Raw genomic sequence first — 12753 nt, 5'->3', positions numbered from 1 at the left:
TCAAGTCTTAAGCCAAGACAGACAACTTTCAAGTCAAGTCCCAAGTCTGAAACTTTGAATTTCAAGTTCTTTCAGTCTTTTTTTTAAACAATGTTGCAGTTATATGTTAAATGTAAATAATAGACCATGTGTTCTTTTTTCAATCTGTATTTATCTCATCATCTGATGAAACAAGCAACTTACAAAATATGCACCAACTAATTCTGAAATTGCACCTTTATAATGTACAGCTCAATTAAACTTTGCTGCAAGAATAGTCTTCCTCTCAATTACAAATTCACAGAATAAACATTCAGTGAAAAATGCAAAAGCAGAACTTCCTGCTGAAACAAAAAGTGCTGAGATTTCCTTATGTACAAAACAATGAGCCATCACAGTAAATTTAGTGCAGTGTGATTAGCTTGTCCTCTCTCTCTCATCTAGTCTCTGTGTGAACAGGTGTGAACATGTGTTTGTATGTGTCCATGTGTGAGTGACAGAGGAAAGAAAACAAAACAAAACATTACATATGTGTGTATATATATATAAATGAACTATGAGCAAGAATGTGCACTTTAAGTTATTTCAGTTAACTATTCTGCATTAAATTTGCAAAAGACCAAATTGGCCAAAAGTCTGTCAGTCATTTGTGCACGATGAGGCCGTAGAATGATGCCACCATAGCTGAAAACTCGCTCCACAGGAGCACTACATGCAGGTACTGCCAAAACTCTGGTGGCCACATGAAACAGAGAAGGAAGAGTCTGCATGTTCATTGCCCAGAACAAGAGGGCGTTCTGTCCATCAGCAATATCCAGGTAGTGACTTAGCTGTAGAGCTCGACTCTTCCCCACATCCTTCTTCTGCCTCTTACAGTAAGCAGCAAAGAGTCCTCCATCTTCACAGGCCTCTTGGTGTTCCTCACCAGGAGTCGTTGCTCTGACTTTGCAGGATCTGCTGCATCTTGCAGGATCAGATCTGGCAAAACAAATTAACAACAGCAAAAGAGCCTTTATTACAATTTTAGACAAAAAAATACAGAAAAAATATACACTATATTCAATCTTTACCTTTAACTTTTTGTGTCACCTCTGTCTTTATGTCACAACTGCCCAACACATGGTGTTCCACCCACAACAGAGAAAATGCTGGATCCAAAGCAGCTGCTTTAAGGTACACTGGATCTGAAAAGGGGGCAGTGATCCCATCTTCTGCTCTAGCCATTCGCACACTGATAAAGATTCCAAGAAATCTTTTGTTCAAAGATGCTTGGAGGCTCCTGACCAGACCATTCAGGAAACGGACTTGAGGCTTCAGTTTCTCAAGGTGGTGATTGAGGGACAGCACGGATGGAACAACAGCACTGATCGTGACTATTTTCTCACCTTGTGTCAAATCTGTTGCTTCTCCAAAAGGCTTCAAGATGTCCACCATCTCCTTCAACAGGTTCCACTCTCGTGTTGTGAATAATAACTCCTTGTGCCCAGCCATTTCAAGAACAGCACAGAGTTTTAGATGTTCACGTTGGAGAACTGCCTTTACTTGTCTCAGTGTTGAATTCCATCTTGTGATTACAGCAGCAGGGATCGCTTTCTGTTCACCAAATTCAGCTTCAAACACATGTTTGAATGTTGTGCTTGTGTGCAGTAGAGAGCTGAGCTTAGATAACTTTGAAAGTGAAGGAGATGCCACTTTGGTCTCTGACAAACCATCTCTCACCACCAGCTGAAGTGTGTGCGCAAAACACTGCAGGCGCTGTGTCTTTGCCATAGCAGCACCTACTGTTTCCTGATCTTCCAAGGTTAAGTCGTGCCAGAGCTCTGGGTCATCAAGATGATCACCATCATCATCATGTTCCTCACCTTGCTCAGTGGGGAAGCACACAGTGAATGCTTTCCGCATATTGGCAGCATTGTCACTAATAATATAGTTTAGTTTATCTTTGATGTTGTATTCGTCACATATAGCTTCAAATTTCTCACAGATTCTTTCACCAGTGTGTAATCCTTTGAAGCGGTCAAAGGCCAGCAGTTTGGATTTTAGCTGCATCCTCTCTGTCTCTTTCTGTATCCAGTGCACAGTGATACCAAGGAAACCCCTCATCCTTCGGTCTGACCAAATGTCCACAGTGACTGAAACATGATCAGTCTCGCTCAACTGAGTTTTTAACATTGAACGTTTCTCAGCAGCTTTTGATGTAATTGTCCTGCGACATACCGGGCTGTATTTTCTGTCAACTACCGTCAGAAAGTGCCGAAAATTCTTGTTTTCCACAATAGAAAGGGGCAGGTTGCAACCAAGAATCAAGTAAATTGATTATTCCATTACAGCCATTCATGAATTGCATTTGACTTTAAGTTGATCCTAATAATCCTAAATAAATATTAACACTTAAACCCTCATAGTTTTGAGACAATAAAAATATAAATAAAAAAATATAAAAATTATTTATTAAAACACATTTCTCAAAACTCTGCATACAGTTCTAATAAGCAATGTTTAGACTCCCTGTTAAGAATAACTGACCTTTGCAAATAAACAACAGCTAATAACATAAGATCAAAGTATTTTATTTGATGTATTGACATAAAAGACAGAAGAAAAAGGCCATGTATAGCAGGACTACTCAATTACTGAGGTGGGCCAGATTTTCTAACCAAAAAAACATTTCCCTGGCTTAGACATTAAACACGACCATGCTCTCATTGCAAATTAAACACAGTTGTTTTGAATTGTGATGTGTTATGCAAAATAAATATTTGTCAGTCTAAACTGGGTTAAATCTACGGGGTTAATGATGGGGAGGAGACGGAGAGAAACTCTCTTCCCTGAGTACAGCTACAGAACCCACTTTCTGAAATGGACCCTGCTCACCATTCAATTCAATTCTGAGCTAACAAGTTTCATGTTATTCTTGGATGTGTAGGACCGGATTTAAAATAGCATGACAAACATATCATACCTGTTAAAGTCAAACAGTATCATCAACGTAGCCCGAAGAACATTTGCTAATAAGATGAATTTAGCTAAGTCAGCTGTCTCATTGTGGCAAAAAAAAAGCACCACCTACCGTTCTTTTTGCAACTTCAAATGTCGGACAAAGTTGGAAGTTGTTCCATCTCCGTCTGTGATTCTCTTCTTGCATGTTTTGTATATTGCATTTCGTTTTTTGTTGACTACTTCGTAGTTTATGTACCTGAAAGAAATTACTCTTGGGAGCATTTTTGGCTTTGTTTTTTGTTTTTTTTTAAATCTGGTTAATTTGATTGGCTGTGCTACAGCTCACACTCACATACATACGGAGTGTGGTAAGAATGAATGAATGAATGAATGAAGAGAATTAATGGTCCGCACTTTTTATATAATATGTATGTTAAATTTTAGATTTGGGTAAAATATCAAGTCTTTTCAAGTAAACAGGTTCAAGTCAAGTCACAAGTCTTACAACATTTTTTCAAGTAAAGTCTAAAGTCATAAAATTAATGACTCGAGTCCACATCTCTGGTGTCTAGTGTAGTGTCGTGCAGGTCGTGTATGCCTGTGGGAGTTGTGTTTGATGGCTGCCTCTGTTGTTTCCCTGCAGGAGGAGCGTGGAGCAGAACAGGACAGCATGCACAGGAAACACGGGAGCGGAGAGCACGAGCACAGACGTTTGAGTGAGACATGACACGGGAGTCAAGGGAGCTACAGGGATTTATTGTGTACTGGTTATTTACTTCACTGTAAATAAACACACTGTCTTCATTAAAGAGTCCAGCATTTGGGTCCTCCTTCCTCACATCCCCACGGTTGGCCAGCGTCAACCGTGACAAAAACAGTAAATGAGAGCAGGTAAACGGATTCCACACAAAGATGTAAACACAGAGCGCCGACAGGACGCAGTGAGATGGCAGGCAGCAGCAAACAGGTCGTCAGAGGCCGATGTGATGAATAAGTTTAACATTGTCTACAATATTGCCAAAGAATGCCAAAGCACTTTAAGCACAAACAGTTTTTCAGTAACTAGTAGCCTGATTGTTGGGTTTTTCTCTGTATGGTTTATTGTAGGGTCTACTGTACAATATAAAGCGCCTTGAGTCGACTGATGTTGTGATTTGGTGCTGTGTAAATAAAGCTGTGCTTGTGTCTTTGGGTTAAGCTCCACTCTGTTCTCAGTGCTTCTGTATCTACTGTCTGTGTTTGCTTCATCATCTTCAAACACTTCTCACAAGATTATCAAGACACAAAAATCCCAAATCTGCTGCAGATGTTGAAATGTGTTCTCCTTATCACAGACATTTGCTGAGCATGTTGTCATGTTAGAGGCTGTAACAAACATGGAAGAAGCACTGATTCGATTCACTAACCAGGCTCAGCAAGGTCGGCTTCAGGGGAGAGGACTTTCTTCAACCAGTAATTGATAAAGATAATGCATTACTTTTAAGATCAATATGAAAGTAATTCTGTGATACATCACTTTTTTTGAGTGACAACCCATTGTATGTCAGCATGTGAACCTTACTCAGACTCAGTCTGAGAGTCAGACGACTTTTCTGTTGTTAAATCTTCCCAATTCTTTCGATCTTTGGGCTGAAGGAAGGACAATACTCGGTGTATAAATGCTCAATCAACAATCTTTTATTCCATACAATTCAACACTTTTGAGCACAAACCATCCGGATGGGGAGACACAGCAAATCTCCAAATGGTGGAGCGTTACTCAAACTCTTATAGCCACTGTTGACCCCCACCTAGTCGTAAAAGCCTAAACATTCACATTCTTTCTAACTCCCAGCGAGCCTGACTTATGGCCTTGGCTCCCTATTTTGTCTGCCTTCAACAACGGTGGGAGTGAAGCTCCCGTGGAATGTGCTCTCTGTCTCCTCTACTATTAGAAAAAGCAAAGTCCTGACTCTCTGAAAACAGTATTTCTTATAACTCAGCAGTATAATGCATCATAAAACAACATCATTCATTCACACTGAGTCAGCAGTCTAATGTAATACAAATCAGTTAAATAACTGTAATAGTTATCAACTTCTTCTAATTCAGGAGAATAATGCAAACTAAAACGACATAATAATTTCACAATCATTAATCAGGGATATAACATGGCATAAGATATTATCACAATCTCACACTGTTTTTGGAGTGACTGCATGAAGGTGTCACCTGAAGAAGCTGAATTTAAATCCAGTCTGAAGTGAGACAGACATCAGTTTGTACACAGACAGAAACAAATCTGCATTTAGATGAAAGAAAAGTTGTTGGTGGAGCTTTTCATTCATGTGAAATCAGAGTTGTGTGACACGTGTCAGCTCCATGGCAGTAAACACAGGACTGATCCGTTCATCATTTGAATCCAGAGGGATCAAAACTACAGAACAACATGGTAAAGATCAGCACGTCACTATATTGAACAAGAGCAAGAGAGTCATTTCTCTTGCTCTTGGCGAAGGCGGTCGCATTTTTTCTCCTCTCCTCCTCCTCCTCCTCCTCTCCCTTAGCTTCCCTGCTTAGCCTCTTATGTCGTTGTCTAGTCTCGTGTTTTTTTGTATTACTTTTCCCTGGAACACTCTCTCACAGTCTGTTCTCTAAAACCTAAAAGAGGAATTATGGATTTGATCAACTGGTCTCTGAATGCAATTGACACCCCTTTCTCAACGAGAAGTTTGGGCTTGGGTGAGCCTGAGTGCTGAAGATTTCTACCTATTCGGAACCATGGTAACAGGGTTCTTGCTGATCGGAGCTGGCTTGGGCCTGGCTTATCGAAGAATTAAGGAAGCGGAACCGGCTGTTCAAACCCCCACAAGGCTGCCCGCTGGGATTGAAACGATGGGACGAGGCGTGAGTTTCTCGAAATGGGCTCATTGAGTGCAGCATTAATAAGATCTTGGAGAACCGCACGGCTGCCGTGAATACTCAGAACAAGACCTCTGAGTGCAAACTGGATTACATCTGGAGGGGCTCGCTCGAAATAACACCTTTGAGCGCAAATTGATCACATCTTGGGAAGCGCACTGCGGTCGTGAGTTCTCAGAATCGGCTCTTTGAGCACAAGAATGACAACATCACGGAGCGTAATTTGGATAACATCATAGGAAGCTCACGGCTCTCCAACAGGAGATTGAGAGACCAGTGTCGTTAGAACAGCTTTGAAATTCATATGAGTTGTTCGCATTAAAGTTAAAACCACCATCTTGATGTGGCTGCCCCTTTGGTGCCAGCTGCGGTCTCAAGGCTGGAGCTGAACAAAAACACCCTGATAACGACTGTGTTTAGACTGTTCTTCCCATTCTACGCAAGGCCACCTGGGTTGGCTGGAAGACTGTTTACTTAGCCTGGCAGGGCGAAGGACACTGTCTCAGCTGAACTCTGGACACATACACACACAGACATATATATACACATGCAGATGTACACTCATCCCCCCTCCAAACACCTTCGACGCTTATTCCCCTCCGATGCTGATGGTGGATCATGGAGACCAGCGCATAGGCTGCAGGCACAGATGTGCTGTCTACACTGGCTGTCTCTCACCCTTTACCCACCCCTGTTGCTTGTCATGTGTTTCTTTGGTGTATTCAGAGTTTTTCCATGTGCTATGTGCAGAGGTGTTTTTTTTCTGTTCTCAAACTGATCTCCCTGTTGGAGCTCAGTCTGGGGGGAGTTATTTTTTTCTCCTTATCTTTCCTCATGTTGTGCTTTTTCCATTGTTATACCTCTCTGACCTGTCTTCCCCATGTGATGTTTTTGTGTAATGTATGTATGGTCGGAGGGTACGATGGCACCGCCATTGCGTGCAATAGGTTGGCAGCCTTATGAAATTTCCCCTTGTGGGACTAATAAAGGTATATCAAACTAAACATGAACTAAACATTCATGAACAGACTTCAAACAGTAACACACACATGCTTCTACACACAGACCTGGCAGAGGCAGGAAGCAAAGATTTTAAAGACTTTGGAAAGAAAATTGGTGAAATATGTGTCTAAAGAGCCGGAACAGCTGCAGAGACACGAGTGAATGACCTGGCTGAGTCAGGAAAGACGTCCCTGTAACCCAGGACAGATGGACTGAGAGGTCTCAGACTAACATCAACTCAACTTGTGCATAAGTTCCAGCTTAGAGCCAGACTGATCATGTGACCCTGGTAGTTTTTGTTTCTAAAGTCAAATGATGTCAGCATCCAAACTAAAAGCAGGATGTTTGGAAAGGAGGTGAGAGAAATTCCTGCTCTGTTTAACAACTGGAAATGTTTGAGGGCTGAAAAGCAGATTTTGATTGTGAAGCTAATAACTAATAAAAGATAATCATGTTTCATATTTCCTAAAGATCAGCTCATAATGAGGCGAGCTGTTTTCAGTCAGAAATCATAAATGAAACATGTTGAGTCTTTTTCTGTTGGGAGGTTCTGGTCTAAAGGTAAAGACAGCATGTACAGTAACATCAGATCCAGTCTGCGAACCACGGGAGGGACTGGACTGTGTTTCCTCTGTAGGACACAGCTGTGAGAGAGCACAGAGACACAGCAGCTGTGAACAATGAAGAAATGTCAGCTATGACCATTCAGGCTCATTTTCACCTCCACTTCCTGCAGCTTGATGCTTTTTATCCACAGTAAAGGTGCCAAAGTGTCTCATGTAGAAACACAAATGTACATGAACACAACTACAAACAGGATTATATGACACCTGTTTATTATTCATTAGAATTAGATGGATGACTATAATGACTCACTGCATCAGTGAGGGGCAGATTTGATGGCTGAACGGGTGGTCCCTCCAGGTTTGTGTGTGCACTGAGCAGCCAATGGATTTGCATGTAAAGATGTAAAGAGACTAAAATGGTTAGTGTTAGGAGGTCAAAGGTCAGAGCTCCTGTGAGTCTGAGGGCAGCCATGTTGGAAAAGGATGAAGGAGTCTGACCTGAGCCAGTGTTTGACATGAACACATCAGCACTGCTATCAGTGAGCCTAACGACAGCCGTTAGCATCATTTCAGTGTTTCAGTCATTTCAAAACACTTCCTGTCACTGTGGTGGTTACAGTGACATGCAGTTTGTGTTTTGACCTCCAGAGGGCGACAAATCAGCACAGACAGAGAGCTCCATTCAAACTTTGCTGCCATCAGTAATAATTCTTCAAATACAAACATCAGTTTAGTGCTGAAATATTTAAACGCTGCAGGAAGAAGAACAACAAAGTGATGACGGATGTTTGTCCTTCAAACAGAAAGCAGAAATAAATCACAGCCTGCCAGAGAGGAGGAAGTTCCCGAGGTGCACCTGAACGCAGCGCACAGTGTTTCGATGGTCCTTATTTTGAAGTAGTCCTCAAACGCCTCTCTGCGCGTTTCCTTCCTGCTCAAACTTCCCTTATCCCTTTTTTTTCTGAGCGTAAAGTTTGCTGATCGTCTTTGTCAGGTAATGTAAATGTTCATGTCTGATTTCTTCACACAAGAAACTGTGTGCGTTTTTATTTCCGGTCTCTGCATTAAAGTCTGTAATGTTTTCCTGGCACCTGACATCAGCTGTGTGCAGCTTAGTTCCAGCACAAACACCACAAATCTGCCGCTCCATAGTTCACGGTAACGGACTCACAGCTGGACCAACGAGGCCGACCGAGGTAGAGGTCTGCATTCCCGCGGCTGTCCCGCGACCAGATTTCTTGCGGCGCGGGAATAAATTTCCAAATAAAATGCGGTAGCGGTCGGTAACTCTGGTGTAATTTGAACGGGAGCGGGCGGTCTGAAAATATAGCGTGCCCGACATTTTTTCGGAACAGCATATCTGTGATTTCCTCATTCTAATTGAGCACTGGTACAGCCAGTGCTCACGGCTGTTACACGCACTGAGCGCATGGATCAGTGCTTTTTGCACGTGCATTTTACTTGCACAGTCTGTGACTCTGTGCGCGCATCACCTGCATCAGAGCGCGCTTTACCAACATGGCAGAGCAAACTGAAGATGCAATTTCCTTGAAGGACGTTCAGCTGGGATTAGACAACGGTCAGTTTACTTTAAGGAAACCCACATCAGGCAAGTCTGATGTATGGGAGTCTTTTTCATGCGTCATAGACGCAAATGGAAAAAAATTACCCTTTGTACAATGCGATAAATGCCTCAAAGTTTTACCCTTTTGCAGTCACAAGACTGGAACCTCAGGTTTAAGGCGGCACTCATGTCCCATCACAAAGGGGCAAACAAAACTGGCATTTACTAAATCTTTGCTGGTGCCAGAGAAGTTTAAAAAAGAAACCAGAGACAAATGCCTAACCCATCTCTGGAAAAGGCTTCACACAGCTGGCCCAACATTTGGTCGACACAGCAGCAAGAATAGGAAAATTCGATGTCTGTGAGATACTACCACACCCCACAACGGTGTCAAGAAATGTTGAAATGAGGGCTCAGAGTCTACGTAAACATGTTGTGGAGGAAATCACTGCAACAATATCGAAGTTTGGATGCGCTGTTACAGCAGACATATGGACAGAAACATATCGAAAAACGTCCTTTTGTCTGCAACCATCCATTACGTTAATGAGCAATCTGAGCTACATTCAAGAGTGCTTTTGCTGCCCCTTTTGACCCAAGCACCTCAAAGACAGGTGAAAACATTCAAGGCACCTGCTGCAGAATCTCAGAGTGTTTGGCATTGATGCGACAGACATGGGCAAAAGATTATTTTTGTCACAGATCGTGGAGCCAACATGATCAGTGCCTTACGAGAATACACGAGGCTAAACTGCACAGCGCACATACTAAACGTGACTCTCTCCAGTGCGTTTGGTACTGCCATAATCGAAAAGTCTCCAGAGATCGCTAGCCTTCTGACTGATGTTAAAAAGTTGGTTACATATTTCAAACACTCAGGACAGCAGGGCAAGCTTAAAAAGTCACTGAAACAATCCATAGAGACACGATGGAACTCTAACTTTGACATGTTAAATTCTGTCTTGGAACAGTACGAAGACATTGCATCTGTGCTGACTGAGAGCAATAATTATGACAAGATCGGACGCATTAGCATCAGTACTCTTAAGTTACTAGTATCATTCCTAAAACCCTTCAAAGAGGCAACTGACGACTTGGAAACTGATAACACAGCTCCCAGTGCCTCACTTGTTCTTCCGTGGTCTGTGCGATTAATTGAGCACTGTACATCAGCCACAAAAGACCCTCTGCTCTCTGAAATTGCAACCGTCTGTGTAACACGGCTGAAAGAATTACTGTCAGCAGACAGCACTTCATCCCATTCTGTTCACATGCTTTATAAAATAGCAACCTTTCTGACACCAAATCTGCGAGGTCTGAGAATGTTAGATGAAAGAGGGCGACAGAATGTGATACAGGGAGTCAAGGAGATGATCGAAGATTTAAAGTTTGATCATGCACATGATGAGGATGTTGAACCAACACCTGCCAAAAGGCCTACTGTTCTTCATAAATTTTCAGATTGGGAGGAAGAGGAAGAATCATGTGGATCAAAATCACTAGATGTTCAGATTCAGGAGTACAGGACCATGAAACTTGAATTATCAAGTCAACAAAACATTTTGCAGTGGTGGAATTCCAACAGTTCCCAGTTCCCTGCCCTGAGCAACCTTGCAAGATTTGTCCTCTGCATCCCGGCAACGAGTGCACCTTCCGAGAGAGCATTCAGCCTTTGTGGTCGGATTTTGGAGGAGAGACGTTCAGTACTGAAACCCTCATCAGTCAGTGACATTCTTTTCCTGCATGGAAATTTAAAATAATTTGGATTTTTAAGTAAGTTTCGTTCATTTGATTAATAGTTTATAATTTTGAGATGTCGTTTATTGTTGTATTTATATATGCATATTTTCTTTTGTAGGAGAGACCTTGAATTCGACATTGGGACATTTTTTCGTTAAACTGATAGTTTAAACAACCATTTAATTTCGCAGTGGCCAACTATTTTGTTCTTTTGTTTACAATTTTAAGTGACTTTTTTTTTTTTTCGCGACACTTTCCCTACTGTGTTGACAGAAAAATGTTACGTTTGTATTTTACATAAAAATAACAAGTAGGCCACAATGCTGTATTCGTTTTTATTTATTTTATTTTTGCAACACGTTTTCCATGTTAAAAGATAAATGTTGCATGTTGACAGATAAATGCATCTTGTTTAAGAAAAATAAATACAATCATTGCACAACCTGCAGTTTTATCTGTTATCTCTATTTTTTGGTGGTACCCCATTTAAATGTGAGATTTTGGAAACCAGATCTAAATTTAGCGGGAACGGTCGGGTCGGGTAGAAAATTATTCTAAGCGGGCAGCGGGTGAACAAAGACTGAATATACAGCGGGAGCGGTCGGGTGCGGTACAAAACCTTGCGGGAGCGGGACTAAAAAAACATTCCCGCGCAGACCTCTAGACCGAGGTGTATGGCGTTATTTTTGTGCCACTATTCTGAGCGCACGCAAAAAAAAAAAAAAAAAAAATTGCAGGTGCGAATGTTGTATTTTGAGGAGAAATTTATTTTGAGCGAAGAAAAGCTAAATTTGAATGAACAAAATTCATTGCTGCGTGCATAAAATGTATTTCAGTGTTTGCTATTATCCACACACACAACTGCAGCCCCTCTTGCTCAGTTTTTGCATTTGCGCTCCTCCCAATGTGTTGCTCGCGCTCTCAACATTTCTGCCCGTGCACACTCAACTCTTTCTCTACACCATCGTATTTCTGCCACAAAACCAGCCAATCACAGACCCTGTGCACGAGAAAATGCTAACTTCCTGGTTTGAGACCGGATGTGGGGTTGTACATTTCCGGTAGCTTTACTTTGCAGTCAATCGCTACTGCGAAGATATACTCCAAAATCATGTCCAAAACTCGAAAACGGAAAGATCGCGTTAAGTTACGAAGAGGAGAAGGTGGGAACACTCACCGCTGTTGTGTCACAAAAAATCTAATGATCAGTTTTGACGTTTAAAGAGTTTAGATCGATCAGTTGTTTACATCACTCAAAACAAGCAGAACTGCATTACAGAATCAGAAGACACATCGTCCACATTCAGAAGCACATCTCTGTATAGTGACTGGTCTTATGATTTAAACAGGCAAATTTTCAGCATTCAAACTACAGGTGAACAACAGTCAAACCAGATGTTTCCCCCGTTATGTCGATATCAGCGAGTCAAGTACACACCTACACAGCATGTCAACAAACCGTGAAAAAAGCCACACAAAAAAATGAATGATTGCTGGTAAGGGTTTCTATACATTAGTATGTATGAAGGGTATGTTGTGACTTACCTTCAAAATTACAGCGGTCCTTCACTATAACGCGGTTCACCTTTCACCTCGCTGTTTCGCGGAATGTTTAGTGCAAGTTTTCATGCTTATTTTCCATCACATTGTGTCCTGCATCCTGATCGCTGCAGACGATCTCCTCCGTGACGTCTCTCCTGTACAGTACAGAATCGCTGCATCGATCGCTAGCAGTGTGACTCTGAAGTGCGCTACTGGATGTCCATGAAACGTTTTGCACCGTCAAAAGATAAAATTGGCTACTTGATTTCACCTATCGCTGGTTATTTTTAGAACATAACACCCGCGATAAACGAGGGACAGCTGAGAAATATAACATTGGAGTCCCTTTTCTCTTTTGCTCTGAGGCGCGGGGTAAAATATCGACAAGTCGATGAACATCATTTACAGATATATTGGGTAAATGCCCAAGACATCTATAGAAATGTAAATCGCCGCTTGATTCATTCATTTGCTTAACTTGTTTTGGACCATAAACAAGGCGCGAATAGGACACCGGAA

At 41.8% G+C, this 12753-nt stretch overlaps 2 protein-coding genes across 2 annotated transcripts in view; both read left to right on the top strand.

Moving 5' to 3' along the window:
* Positions 1 to 12753, top strand: part of LOC116333949 (NACHT, LRR and PYD domains-containing protein 3-like) — a 177288-nt gene that overhangs the window by 88566 nt on the left and 75969 nt on the right. The window lies entirely within an intron of this gene.
* LOC120438788 lies at positions 9775 to 10834 on the top strand. Its single transcript, XM_039609222.1, has 2 exons — positions 9775 to 10673; positions 10811 to 10834. The coding sequence occupies exons 1-2, from the start codon at positions 9900 to 9902 to the stop codon at positions 10820 to 10822; spliced, it is 786 nt and encodes a 261-aa protein (XP_039465156.1). The 5' UTR covers positions 9775 to 9899; the 3' UTR covers positions 10823 to 10834.

This window comes from Oreochromis aureus, linkage group 3, assembly GCF_013358895.1.
Source record: "Oreochromis aureus strain Israel breed Guangdong linkage group 3, ZZ_aureus, whole genome shotgun sequence".
Taxonomy (NCBI): Eukaryota; Metazoa; Chordata; class Actinopteri; order Cichliformes; family Cichlidae; genus Oreochromis; species Oreochromis aureus.
Note: the sequence above shows the minus strand (reverse complement) of the source record. Positions and strands in the feature narration are given on the sequence as shown.